At 46.5% G+C, this 12,969-nt stretch overlaps 1 protein-coding gene across 3 annotated transcripts in view; it reads left to right on the top strand.

The window, feature by feature from the left end:
- The window catches only part of GFI1 (growth factor independent 1 transcriptional repressor), a 39,319-nt gene that overhangs the window by 14,880 nt on the left and 11,470 nt on the right, over positions 1-12,969 (top strand). For all 3 annotated transcript variants that reach the window (XM_083511189.1, XM_083511190.1, XM_083511191.1), the window contains exons 3-4: positions 1,687-1,957; positions 2,547-2,744. In XM_083511189.1, coding sequence (XP_083367315.1) covers positions 1,843-1,957; positions 2,547-2,744 — 313 coding nt within the window. In that variant the 5' untranslated portion in view covers positions 1,687-1,842. The remainder of the gene's footprint in view (positions 1-1,686; positions 1,958-2,546; positions 2,745-12,969) is intronic.

Here is a 12,969-nt window from a genome sequence, read left to right as displayed (position 1 = left end):
TGCTTGGTCAGCGTTTAAAAGCCAGGGCGCAAACTTTGGAGCTCGACACTCCTCAACAACTTAAAAGATGCGGAGGAGATATTCCCCATTTTGTCCCGCATGGTCCTTGCCCGACTTTTGCTCCCCTCATTGGAAGGATTGAGCCCCGCCCCCCGCCAACACCCCCCCCCCCCCAATTCTGGATCTCCCCAGAAATATCAGCCAATTCTCTGGAAGCTCTTGCGCAGAGATGTTCACTGCCTCTTTGGCCAGCTGATTGTCTCACCAGAGACCTCTTGGGGGAATCCGTGTCAGCCCGCTGGTTTTAGGAGAGATAGGCTAAACTAGACGCGTAGAGCACGAGACACTTAATATCAGGGTCGTGGGTTCGAGTTCCACGTCGAGAGGGAAATCCTGCAGTGTAGAGGGTTGGACTGGATGACCCTCAGGGTACCTTCCAGCTCTATAATTCTGTGATTCTATGCAGCCCACCGGGAGCAAATTGCATTACGAACAACGAGTCTTGCTTCGGAGCGGACTTGACTAATAGGATCGCGGGCAGGTACTGGCGCGCGCGATTCCCCCTGCCTGCTTTCTCGGCCAAAAGCAGACCGGGGGGGGGGGCTCGCCCACGAAGATCTACCTCTTGAAATGAGCGGACCAAAGTTTGTCCATTAATGTCAGAGCTCTGAGGATGACTGAGCCTTGGTTGCAGGAGAGAGAGAGAAAGAAAAAGGAAAGAAGGAGAGGGAAATCTGTTTGATTAATCATGAGAAAGGGATAGCGATGTTTAAGCCCTTTTCCTCGGCCACGTTGCTAGAGAGTTTGCTTTTACCGCGCGCGAACCACAACTAATGTTGGGCGGCTGATTGAATTTGAAACACGGGGGAATTCGAGCACGGGATTGCTCGCACCGACGTGACAGGCACCCCTTGATGAACGGATTCTGTACGGCAGCGCTCCCGAGCTATTTGCGCCACCAAAGAGACAGAGACAGAGAATCGGGTACTGCAGAGTTTAGATAAGTGGTGGGGATCCAAACTTTGCGGTTGTTTCTTTGAAGATCTGCGTCAGCCACCGCCTCTTGGGCTTTTTGCGCGCTTGAACCTTGCGAGGAGAATTTGGCCCTCTCCCGCAATAACGCCCCACTCCTCCCCACATTAACATGTGAAGTAGCCTTCGGGGGCCAGGCCAGAGAATGAATGAATGAATGAATGAATGAATGAATGAATGAATGAATATTGAGGGCGAGGAGAAGAGAAGGGAGAAATCATACTTCCTTTGTCTCGCGCGGTCGATTTCTGGAACAAGTCGCAACCTGTAGGAGAGCACGCTTAGTGGTTGGAGTGCCGCAGCAGAAATCGGGGAGCGGGGTTCGAATTCGGCCAGGAAGCTCACGGGGTGCCCCCCCCGCTTCTTTCTCAGCCTCACCTCTCCCGAAGGGTTTGTTTGTGTGAGGATGAAATGGGAGCGGGGAGAAGCCCGTGCGTCCCCTCGAAAAAAGCAGGGCTATTGCGGTTGACAGGTGAGCCGGCTGCCTGACCACCTGCGCGAATGCCACCTGGCGGAGGGTAGAGGCGTCCTCTTTCCGTCGCAGGCATCCAGCCCGTCAGCCACGCTCCTCCCTCCCTCCCCCTCCCTCCCTCCCTCTCCCGCCCCCTCCAGCATATTCCCTGGTAACCAATGGCTCGCCCGACCTCTTCGCAGAGCACTTCCCGCAGGACTGGGGACGACTTGGAGAGAGCCGCCGCCGCCGCCGCTCGACGGGACGCGCCGAGGCAGCCCGCGCCGCGGGGACTGGTGGCCCGAGAGGCGTGAGGAGGAGGAGACGGAGTCTGAGCACCGTCCACCCCGCGAGGCACCATGCCCAGGTCCTTTCTGGTGAAGAGCAAGAAGGCGCACAGCTACCACCAGCCCCGAGCCCCCGACGGGGAGTACAGTCTCAGCCTGGAGAGCGTCCTGGCACAGATCTGCGCAGGTGAGAGCCAAAGCAGTTTCTTTGGCCCGGATTCCTCGGGCGCCTCCGGACCGAGGGGCAGGGGCGGGTCAGGGTTTACTTTCGACGGAACACCCAAGTCGCCGGAGGTTGTGGTTATAGGCAAATGGAGATGATTTTCCATTTGACGCCTGATACGCAGGCATGTATCTGTAGTTACCACGTGCTTTTATTTAGTTTGTTTTATCTTACTGCATTATGAAAAAAAAAAGTCTTAATCTTATTTTAAAGTGTTTTTTTGTTTAGATTAGTGTCCTTTTATCTTATTGCCTTCAGGAAGAGTTTTAATAATATCCGCTTTTTCACTACCCGGTCTCCCAAATCCACTTTTTCACAGGTAGAACAAGCGGATAAAAGGACAGCTACCGCGTGATAAATATATCTATCTATAGTTATCACGGAGTAGCTGAGCTTTTGATCCAACAGGGGAAAAGTGGATTTGAAAGTAGCGCGTAGGTTGGCTGGCTTTCTCCTCGGGCACCTGTAAATGGGGATTGTGCGACGGGGCGTACACGGGAAAGCAGGCTTCTCACGAGATCTTTCTCCTTCCTCCCTCTTTCTTCCTTGGCAGACACTAAGGTTCCGGGGCAGATGCCTCTGAGCCTCCCGGAGCCCTCGCCCTCGCAGGGCCGCTTCTCCCCGGAATCTCAGCTGCCCGACGGGGCGGACGGCACCTCGGAGTCGGCTCCCAGCTGCGAGGGCAGCCTCTGCGACCGAGCCGCCGAGCTGGAGGATTTGTGGAGGCCGCCTTCTCCCTCGGCTTCACCAGGTAGGAGCTGTCGGAAGGGCTGAGTGGTGGACGCGTTTCTGGGCTGCATTGGGACAGGATCCGAAGGTTTTATGGCCCTCGCTTTACAGCCCAGTCCTGGCAGTCTCGTTGCGTTCAGCAGGGTTTACTCCCAAGGATGTGTGTAAAAGATCTCAGCTGCCCACTTGCATGTGCGTCCCCATCTTCCCTCCTTAAATTTCTCCCCTGGGTCTCAAGTTTTAATCCCCACCCCCACCCTATCCCGCATCTCCGACCATTGCCGTGAGGATGGGGAAAAGAGAAACCTCCTTTTGCCTGCAGACGTTCGATGGTTTGCGCGCCCGGTTCACAATGAAACGCGATTTCAGACGCGCCTGTTTACCTCTGAATAATAAGGCAGGAGGAATCGCAGAACAAGTCCGCTTCTTGCTGACCCAAATTGTCCCCTTAAAAAAGAAGAAGAAGAAAAGAAAGAAAACGCTTCCTTTCTTAAATTCAGCGATTCAGGCTTAAAAGGTGTGAGAATCTCTGGATTTCCCCAGCGGATTTTTGAAAGAGCCAAACTATACCTGAGTAATTTCTCTTTTAATATATTTGAAAAGGGCAAAGTGGGGGTGGGAGCCACAGGACGAGCGCGAAGTCGATCTGGATTAGTCGAGGGGATGGGGGAGAACACCCCCCACCCGCCCCGGTCTCGGTAGGGAGCTCTTTTTGCCCGAGGGAAGCGGGGCTGACCAGTAAGGGATCCCTAGCAACGAATTCTGCGCTCCAGTTCCAGGGCGGAGAGATTAAGCGCAGTTGTGTCCGAGCGGCTGCATGAAGGATCGGGACAGAGCTCAGGATCGGGCCCCCGGGGCAAAAGTGCAGAGCCGCACTCAGGGAAATGAGCCCCCAAATGCAGCCTTACATCATCATCATCATCAAAAGCTTGATTTTTAAAAAAATAATAATCTCTGAGCGGCAAGAATACGAGTTATACCATCCCTGCTAGTGGATCCCCGTTAAGACCAGATGAAGTCCATAGTGAAAAATTCCCCAACTGCACTACTCTGTCTGTACAGAAGACGATGTGCATGGGGGGGGGTCTTCATCTAATTAGTAGAATTCCTTCCTTCCTTCCTTCCTTCCTTCCTTCCTTCCTTCCTTCCTTCCTTCCTTCCTTCCTTCCTTCCTTCCTTCCTTCCTTCCTTCCTTCCTTCCTCTTTCTTTCTTTCTTTCTTTCTTTCTTTCTTTCTCTCTCTCTCTCTCTCTCTCTCTCTCTCTCTCTCTCTCTCTCTTTTCCTTTCTTCCTTCCCCTCCCTCCCTCCCTCCCTCCCTCCCTCCCTCCCTTCCTTCCTTCCTTCCTTCCTTCCTTCCTTCCTTCCTTCCTTCCTTCCTTCCTTCCTTCCTTCCTTCCTTCCTTCCTTCCTTTCCCTCTCTCTCTCTCTCTCTCTCTCTCTCTCTCTCTCTCTCTCTCCCCCCTCTCTCTCCCTCCCTCTCTCTCAAGAGCCCCTTCCTTCCTCTCCCTGCCCTGGACACGATCCGGGCGCACGGCGTCTCCTCGAGAGCAGCGCAGCCTCTGGCTGGCTTCTCCTTTCCCTTTGATGTGGTCGGCCCCGAGAGGAAGCTGAACTCCTCACTTGGCGTCAGTCGCCCTGATCGCGTTGAGAAACACAGCCCGAGCAATTTAGAACAATTTGCTGGCGTTTCTTTCTTTTCCTTTTAGGAACGAAGGAGTCATAGAAAAGCGGATTAAAAAAAAAAACACAAAAAATTAAAAATAACCATAGTTTTAAAGGCGTTGGCTTTAAAGCTAGAGGGAGATCACTCCTAGGTCTATACTAGCAGCATAAAAGTGGAGAATGGGAGCAGGGAGAACTCTCTGGCTGAAAAGAAAGCAGAAAAATTGTGCTGCTGCTGTTTTTAATATATCTCAGAAGGCTTCCTCCAAAATCCTTACTAAACAATTCTCCCTAAAATGACTGTAGTTGTGCAGTAAGAAAGACGAGGACGCTTGACATTGTATTGATAAAATAGGCTGTATCTTATGCTGTATATCTGGGGAAATGATGAATAAAAAGGCATAAAAGAAAGACAGGGAAATATATATATATAAATAACACACACCCCGCGCCCCTTCTCGACCCTCTTGTTTGCAAAGTAGTTGTTTGCAATTTGAACAGGTTGTGAGTTCAAGGAAATGGAAAGAAAGCGATTCGTTCCTCCGAGGAGAAGGTTGCCCTATAAAATAGCAAAGGAAATGGGTGATAGGTTTTCTGAATCTTGCCTGCCTGAAAGCTTAGGCATCTCCTCCCCCCACCCCCACCCCCCAAAATCACCACTTGTTTCATAGGCTACAACAAGGGACTCCGGGTTGCAACATTTCTGCGGCACTTCAAGCCATCACAACCAAAAGGAACCTGTCTAAGCTTATGACATAAATGAGCAACAGCATGATTTCAGAGTTCTCTGCACACTTTGCCATTTTAATGTTTGATGTTTTACTGTGCTTGATGTTTTAAGTTGTTGGAAGCCTTCCAGAGTGGCTGGGCAGCACATAAATAAATTATTATTATTATTATTATTATTATTATTATTATTAGGGGTTCAGCCCCATTGAACACAGTGGAGTTTATTTCTCAGTAATCTTGCCTAGGATTGTGATGGGTAATATACAGATGTAGATACACATTCTTGTGTATGCTTTATGTATCTATATATACAGTCCTATTGACAACGATGATTGCATTCATCTGATGGTAGGAACAGCTGAATAGTGTAGCGATAATGATGGAGTTGTATTCACCTCACTTTATCCTTCCAGACTTTTATATAATACTTGTTAGGCTATGAAAATCTTTTATGGCTGTTCAGAAGGAAGGATGCGTAACCCACCGTGATACTGTTTACTGTTTGCTTTCATGGCGCGAAGGAATAGATCCTTCCAGGGATCCACAGGAGGAAAATGAAGACTCAGCTCTTTCTTCCGGTCTCCCACTAAAATACAATTTAGAAATCTATATTTACATTTTTTAGCCTGCCTACCCTTCCAGGACCTCCAGGTGCCATACATGCTTGGCCCCACAAACCCCAATTTTATCCTCACAACATCCCCAAGAGTTTGGTGGCATCGCATGTCTTTATTTAACAAAACACTGCTTGATTGTGGATCATACCTCCAAGCAGTGCAAAACACTAACATTGTCAATAAAGGGCAAAGTTAAAATCAAGTATGGAAAAAAAGCAACCCCACAAATAAAATAGTTCAGCAAAGAACTTACTCAAACACATGTCAACTTCTACATGTCTAGCTTGCCTATAATGTTTTTAGCAAGTGCCAAAAAAAGAACAGTGAAGATGCCAAAGTTTAGGAGCTGCCACACTAAAAGATCACTTTCTTACGAGTGAATTAACAAATATTATGTGTTACCTGTAACAGTGCCAGTTCTGTAGATCAAAGCAGTTAAGTGGGCATATATGGGATGAGGTAATCCTGGAAGTAAAGGCAAATGAACTGAAGGCATACAACTGAGAGAAAATGTGTGTGTTAACAGCAGCAGCAGCAGCAGCAGCAGCAGCAACAACAACAACAACAGTACTCCACCCATCTGATGCACACAGTGCATTGATTCTCCACATATAGTTTCTCTGTAGATCTAGTTCTGTGGCTTTTTGTTTCGTCATGTGCCTGGATGTCATTGATGTCTGCGTACAACTTCTACAAAAATTAGCATCCTTGCTTGTCCAAAATAATATCCATCAAGAGCATTCAAGAGCCCTTTGGAAGCCAGAAGGCCAGCCTAGAAAATATCAAAAGTAGTTGCAAGGGGCCAAAGTCCAGGACTGAATTAGGAGCTTACAAAGCTTAAGATTGATTAAGATAGTTTCTCTTAGAGACTGACTGCTTGCCAGATCAGACTGTCAGCAGCTAGCTTTGCTGTGTTGCTTGCTCATGATCAGAGATAGAATATATCTCTGGTGTACTCCTGGTGATGAGATTCCCAGTGTTTGAGCTGCATCCTAAATGGGTTTGAATCCAACATCTCTAGTCAGCTTGCTGGGGGTCCATATGGTGCTGGCAAAGCAAGCTGAACTTTTGGCCCATTCGATAGAAAGCACAACAGTTGTGCAGAAAGCACAACAGAGAGCAGTTCATTTGGACTTTTTGTGTAGCGTTTGTTTTCAGTTTTGCTCAGAAACGGAAATTGCTGACAGCATTTCCACTGATGAAGTGACACTGTGGTGAATGCTGAGAATAGTAAAGTTGCCACCTTCTGGTTTTTTCCCAACAAAATAGATCTTGGGGGAATGGGTGTGTGTGTGTGTGTGTGACAGCTCACCAAGGTGGGTGTTAGACTTTGCTTGACTTGTTTTTTAATTCTGAATTTCAAATCCTTGTAACCCACCCTGGGACATGCTGGAGAAGACTGGGCAATACATGTAATAATAATAATAATAATAATAATAATAATAATAATAAACCAAAAAGGAAGATCCATATGATAACCTTCCTAAAATTGGAGGTAATGTAAGACATTGTTGTTTCTTCAGGCAAAATACTCAAACAGTGCCCACTGTAGAGGTAGAAATGTAAAAATGTAATGCAATTTATATTATTAGATGTCAATGTAATAATTAACTCCTTTAACCATACCCCCAAATCTGACACTGAGGGCTGGCTTTCTCCTTCTGCCTAGTGATTGGCTTTTATTGTACTGATTTATTTGAAGAAGAGCATCCCAGTGCCCCAAACATTCTCTTAATGGCACCAACGGCTTAGCCCCAATCTCTCTCTCTCTCTCTCTCTCTCTCTCTCTCTCTCTCTCTCTCTCTCTCTCTCTCACACACACACACACACACACACACACACACACACCATGCTCATATGATCAAAATGGGACGCAGTGGGTGATCTGCCTGAGTGTGAGAAAAATATCGCTACTGCAAAATTGTTTTTGTCAAAGCAGAGCACAAACCTGAGGCTGTAATAAACATGTAACCCCCCCCCCAAAAAAAACCTTGCTGGCTCAATCAATTCATACACCTTTCCCTTTTGATTCTATTTTGCTCTATTCACTTGTAAAGACATTAAATTTTAATTTCTTCTTCTTCTTCTTCTTCTTCTTCTTCTTCTTCTTCTTCTTCTTCTTCTTCTTCTTCTTCTTCTTCTTCTTCTTCTTTAAAACAGCCTCTATAATTGTTTTATTACCTTTTCCTGTACTTGCAGAAAGTGCTTTTATAACCCATCTTTTTCTTGTGTGTGTGTGTGTGCAGGTAGAATATTATTAAGCTACGGCCATTTTTATTTTTACAATTATTTTTATTCTCAGTGGACTTAATCACATCTCTCCATTCCCCTCTCTATTAAACCGTTGATTATATATTGTTATTGAATTATCAGTCTGATAAGCAATAATTGAGGAGTAAGTTGATGGTTTCTTGTAAACTGATTATTCTACTGCACCATTTTATCTTGCATTTTTCCTATGATTATTACATGTGTGCATGTGCTTTAAATATGCTCCTTGATAAAATTAGCTAATAATGTGAACTACAAGGTGTTGGGAGATTTGAAAACACAATTAGATGTATCTCTTACATGTAGCATTTTAATTTTTATTTTTTACCTGAAATGGAGTCAGATAACATATGGCATTTGATTTTACTCCATTTCATGTAAAACTTAAGAAACTGGGCTACTGTTAATAATATAGGAGTAGTGTGTGAAATCTGTAATAACCATAGCTGTCAACTTTTCCCTTTTCTTGTGAGGAATCCTATTCGGAATAAGGGAATTTCCCTTTAAAAAAGGGAAAAGTTGACAGCTATAGTAATAACCCCCAATGTGTATTTTCCCTTTAGCTCAAAACATATTGCAGGCATGAACAGAAACAAAAACCTCAATGCGTTCGCACCTTAGAGGCCATAACAGCACAAATATATATTTTCGGCTGTGGTTCGCCTTTTCCTATGCAGAGTAAACCCACTAAAATTAATAAACTTAAGCTGGTCACATTTATTAATGTCAACCTAACTACTCAAAGTAAGGCTAGCATGAAATATTTATTATTTATTAAATTTATACGCCGCCCTTCATCTGAAAATCTCAGGGCAGTTGACGAGATAAAAAATACAGGATAAAAGCACAAATAAATAAAACAGAAAACAAAGCAAAAAAACAACAATGTCCCCTCCCACAAACACTATTTTTATTTCTCTATAATGAATGCCTTTTGATATTCAAATTCAGAGTTTGGGTCGTGGTTAGGCACCAAATATTTCGATGTGTAGCCTTATATTCCCAGCCTCCTTTACATTTTAATTGGGAGGGTCTAACCAACGCGGGTGGCGCTGTGGGTTAAACCACAGAGCCTAGGACTTGCCAATCAGAAGGTCGGCGGTTCGAATCCCCGTGACGGGGTGAGCTCCCGTTGCTCGATCCCTGCTCCTGTCAACATAGCAGTTCGAAAGCACCTCAAAGTGCAAGTAGATAAATAGGTACCGCTCTGGCGGGAAGGTAAACGGCGTTTCCGTGCGCTGCTCTGGTTCACCAGAAACAGCTTAGTCATGCTGGCCACATGACCCGGAAGCTGTACGCCGGCTCCCTCGGCCAATAAAGCGAGATGAGCGCCGCAACCCCGAAGTTGGTCACGACTGGACCTAATGGTCAGGAGTCCCTTTACCTTTAACCAACACAAATGGCATTTCAGTAAAAACCCCTCTGTTATAAATAAAATAAAGTCACAAGGTGACAGGGCTTGAAACATTGCAGAACAGCCAACCCTCTGATTTATTGATGTTAAAAACATCTCTTACTGTGTGTGGCTTCTTTCCATGTAAAAATACGTCCGACTGCTAGGGAATACACAGGGCACGAAGTGGCGCAAGTTAGGTTAAAAAATCACCTCAGGCAGTGCTCCCCCCAGGGTACTCAGGGGTACGCAGTACCGCCCTCCCAAATGCTGAAAGTGTGGGGCATTTACTGTAACAACTTCATTTATTTATTTAGTTTTAAAAAGCACTGATCACCTGTATTGGTGTGTGGGTGTGTATAGGGTGGGAGTCAAGTATAACCCCAATGTACACTTTGCCCAAACCAGTCAATACTTGCATATTCAAGTTATGGAACCGAGGTACTGCTGTTATGCTGTGGGGTGTGTGTGTGTGTGTGTACATAATTCTTGCTGCGAGAGAAGCTTTTTTGTAGATAAGAACAGGACAGGCTTTCACTAGCAACACCGCATGAGCCAACAGGGGCTGGTAATAGCCTGCAATTCCACATGGCTTTCAGAGTAGCAATCGGTGTACTACCTAGAGCAGAGGTTTTCAACCTTTCTGAGTCCACAGCTGCCTTGACCAACTCCATTCTTTCTGCGGCACCCCTGTGGGGCTCGGGAGCCCAGTTATGCCACCCTTTGCCTGCAGAGCTGGCAGCCCCTCACCCTTTTTCAAACACCCTCCCTTGTGGAGTGTTCCCTCAGCCTCCTCTCCTCTTCCCTCTCCTTGGGAGTCTTCTGGGCAGCTGCCGCTGCTGCTGCCCCTGGTCTCTGAGCTGCCCGCCCTGCCCCAAAGAGAGGTGTCTCCTCTCACTGCCCCACAAGGGCCTAGGAATCAGCCCCTGGCCAGCCCTAGAGGCCCTAGAGCCAGGGCTGCTGCAACGAACTGCTGTGCAAGCCTTTAGGAGGCAGAGACATGAGAGGGCATCAGAGGAAGGGAGGGAAGGAAATAGGGACAGAGGCCAATGTTGCCCGCGGCACCCCGACCATCATTCAAGGCACCCCAGAGTGCCATGGCACACTGGTGGAAAACCACTGAGCTAGGGGAAGAAGCATTCAAGGCTTAGAAAAAGCTGATCATGCAGCAGACACGATCTTGTGGAGTCACAGGGCAAGAACCTCTGGGTAAGTCAGGCAATGCCATTACTGGGCTGGTTACGATTTAAAATGATGCAAGTGAACTTTTGCGAGACTTTGATGTCACGCTAGAAGCAAATTTGTTGTTGTTTAGTCGTTTAGTCATGTCTGACTCTTCGTGACCCCATGGACCAGAGCACGCCAGGCCCTCCTGTCTTCCACTGCCTCCCGCAGTTTGATCAGACTCATGCTGGTAGCTTTGAGAACACTGTCCAACCATCTCGTCCTCTGTCGTCCCCTTCTCCTTGTGCCCTCCATCTTTCCCAACATCAGGGTCTTTTCCAGGGAGTCTTCTCTTCTCATGAGGTGGCCAAAGTACTGGAGCCTCAGCTTCAGGATCTGTCCTTCCAGTGAGCACTCAGGGCTGATTTCCTTAAGAACGGAGAGGTTTGATCTTCTTGCAGTCCATGGGACTCTCAAGAGTCTCCTCCAGCACCAAAATAGAGGCATCCAGATATGGCCCTCCCAAAATCAGCACCAAGTGGTCAAAGCTTCCTTGGCTGCTGCTGCAGGTGGGAGGCTGTCAGTGCAATACTAGGCTCATCTACTCAGAAGTAAGGCCACCTGAGATCAGTGGTCTCCCTGCCAGGTAATTTGTAAGCTGCCCAGAGACCATTTGGTAAAGGTTATAAACACAAGTGATAAATGCATAAGGGATGGGAGCCGGAATGTTTGAACCCTTCTCCTACAAATAAGCTTCCCGCAGGTAGAACACTAGCATGTCAAGGAGAAGAAGCGCCTTGTCTTCCTCAGGGACATTCTAGTTTTCAACCTGCTGATTTCAACCTCACGGCAAACCAAGGGAAAAAACATGCAACCCCCTTGCCACGCCTACAGCTTAAAATGTTGTGGTCTAGGAAAAGTTTGACCTCTTGAGTCACCTGGTCATAAATAAGGGAGATCTTTAAAAAGCAAACCATGGTTTAATATAGCTATAACTACTGGTCTTTTTGTAAGAGCAAGTATTCTCTTCCCTTACTGTCTGAGACCTTATAATCTAGCTTGGCATTTTCACATGTTGCCATTGATTTGGGAAGTTGCATCCCCTTTTCTCCCAGAGGCTTTCAGTATCTAAAACATCTCCCTTCCTCTGCCAACCTGGACCTTGGGATCTGCATGGGGAGGCCGTTCTCATGGTCCCGCTGATGGGACAAGGCCTTTTAGCTGAGATTCCTTCATCGCAGGGGGTTGGACTAGATGACTATTGGGTCCTTTCCAACTCTAAGATTCTCTGATTCTCTGTGGCAGCACCCTATTTGTGGAACTCCCCTCTACTGGAAGTGCATCAGTCATCTTCAACATGGAGTTTTCATTGCCAGCTAAAGATGTACTTGTCTCCCAAGGTGTTTTGCGTGGTGTTGGAGTAGTTGTTTGACTTGCTTGCCATCACCCTCTTCCTAGGAGCTTACTTTCTTGGGCTTTTACTGCATTTTTCTGGGTTGGTGAACTACATACATTTATTGCATTTGTTTTTATGATGAATTGTGAATCACCCCGTGATCTTTATCAGCGCAGGGTGGTTTATAAAGGTGGGCGGAATTACCAAAATAAATCTGACGTGGTTGAAAGCATCTGCAACTGTGCAAATTCTTAGATTGTCTCCAAAATGAGATCAGCGCCTTGTGTTATGTGTTTTTTTTTCCCTTTCCAAAATGGTGGTGCTGTGCTCCTAATCACTCATATAACTGAAAAACGGGGGAAATGATTCACTCCTGAATGATTTTGCAAGGAAACAGGTTTGAGATGAGACTCGTGAATGACAGAATTAGCCTCACTGTTCCCTAGTTTTGTCTCAGAAATCAGGGCGAAGAAGAGAACTATCCTTTAATCTCAAATGTTTATGAACTGGACGGTGCAGAGCGTGAATTTTAAAGTAGCTTTGTGCGGAGTAAAATGAAGATGTAAAACGTTTGGCTGTTCCTTGCAACCACTGCCACTAAACTCGTGAAAATCTCCAGTGGTTTTTAAAATGAGCCAACTGTTATGAAGCTGTTGTTGAAATGCTTGACTAACAGAGCTTCTTGTTATTGCCTATTCTATTATCTCTAGGAGGGCTTGCTTCCTTACTGTTGCATTTTAATTTTGACAGAGCTTTTAGGCTAATGACAACAGAAGTGTATTATTGTTTGGTCAAATACATCTTATTTCAACCTGTGGGTGAATGGGAGGGAGGGAGTAGTTCTCTCACACATGAACTGCGGCCGTTAGTGACTGTGGGTGCTTCCAGGCAGGCATTCAGTGCGAAATGTGCGCTACCCATGCACACAGGTGTGTTTTTTTACACTGTTCATACAAGGATGCCACCAACAAAATCCCAACCCTGTCCTTATGTTGCTTTGTCTTATCTGGATTTT

Source organism: Podarcis liolepis (genome assembly GCF_965112155.1).
Source record: "Podarcis liolepis genome assembly, chromosome: 6".
NCBI lineage: Eukaryota > Metazoa > Chordata > Lepidosauria > Squamata > Lacertidae > Podarcis > Podarcis liolepis.
The sequence above is the reverse complement of the archived record's forward strand: the minus strand, read 5'-3'. Positions and strand labels throughout refer to the sequence as shown.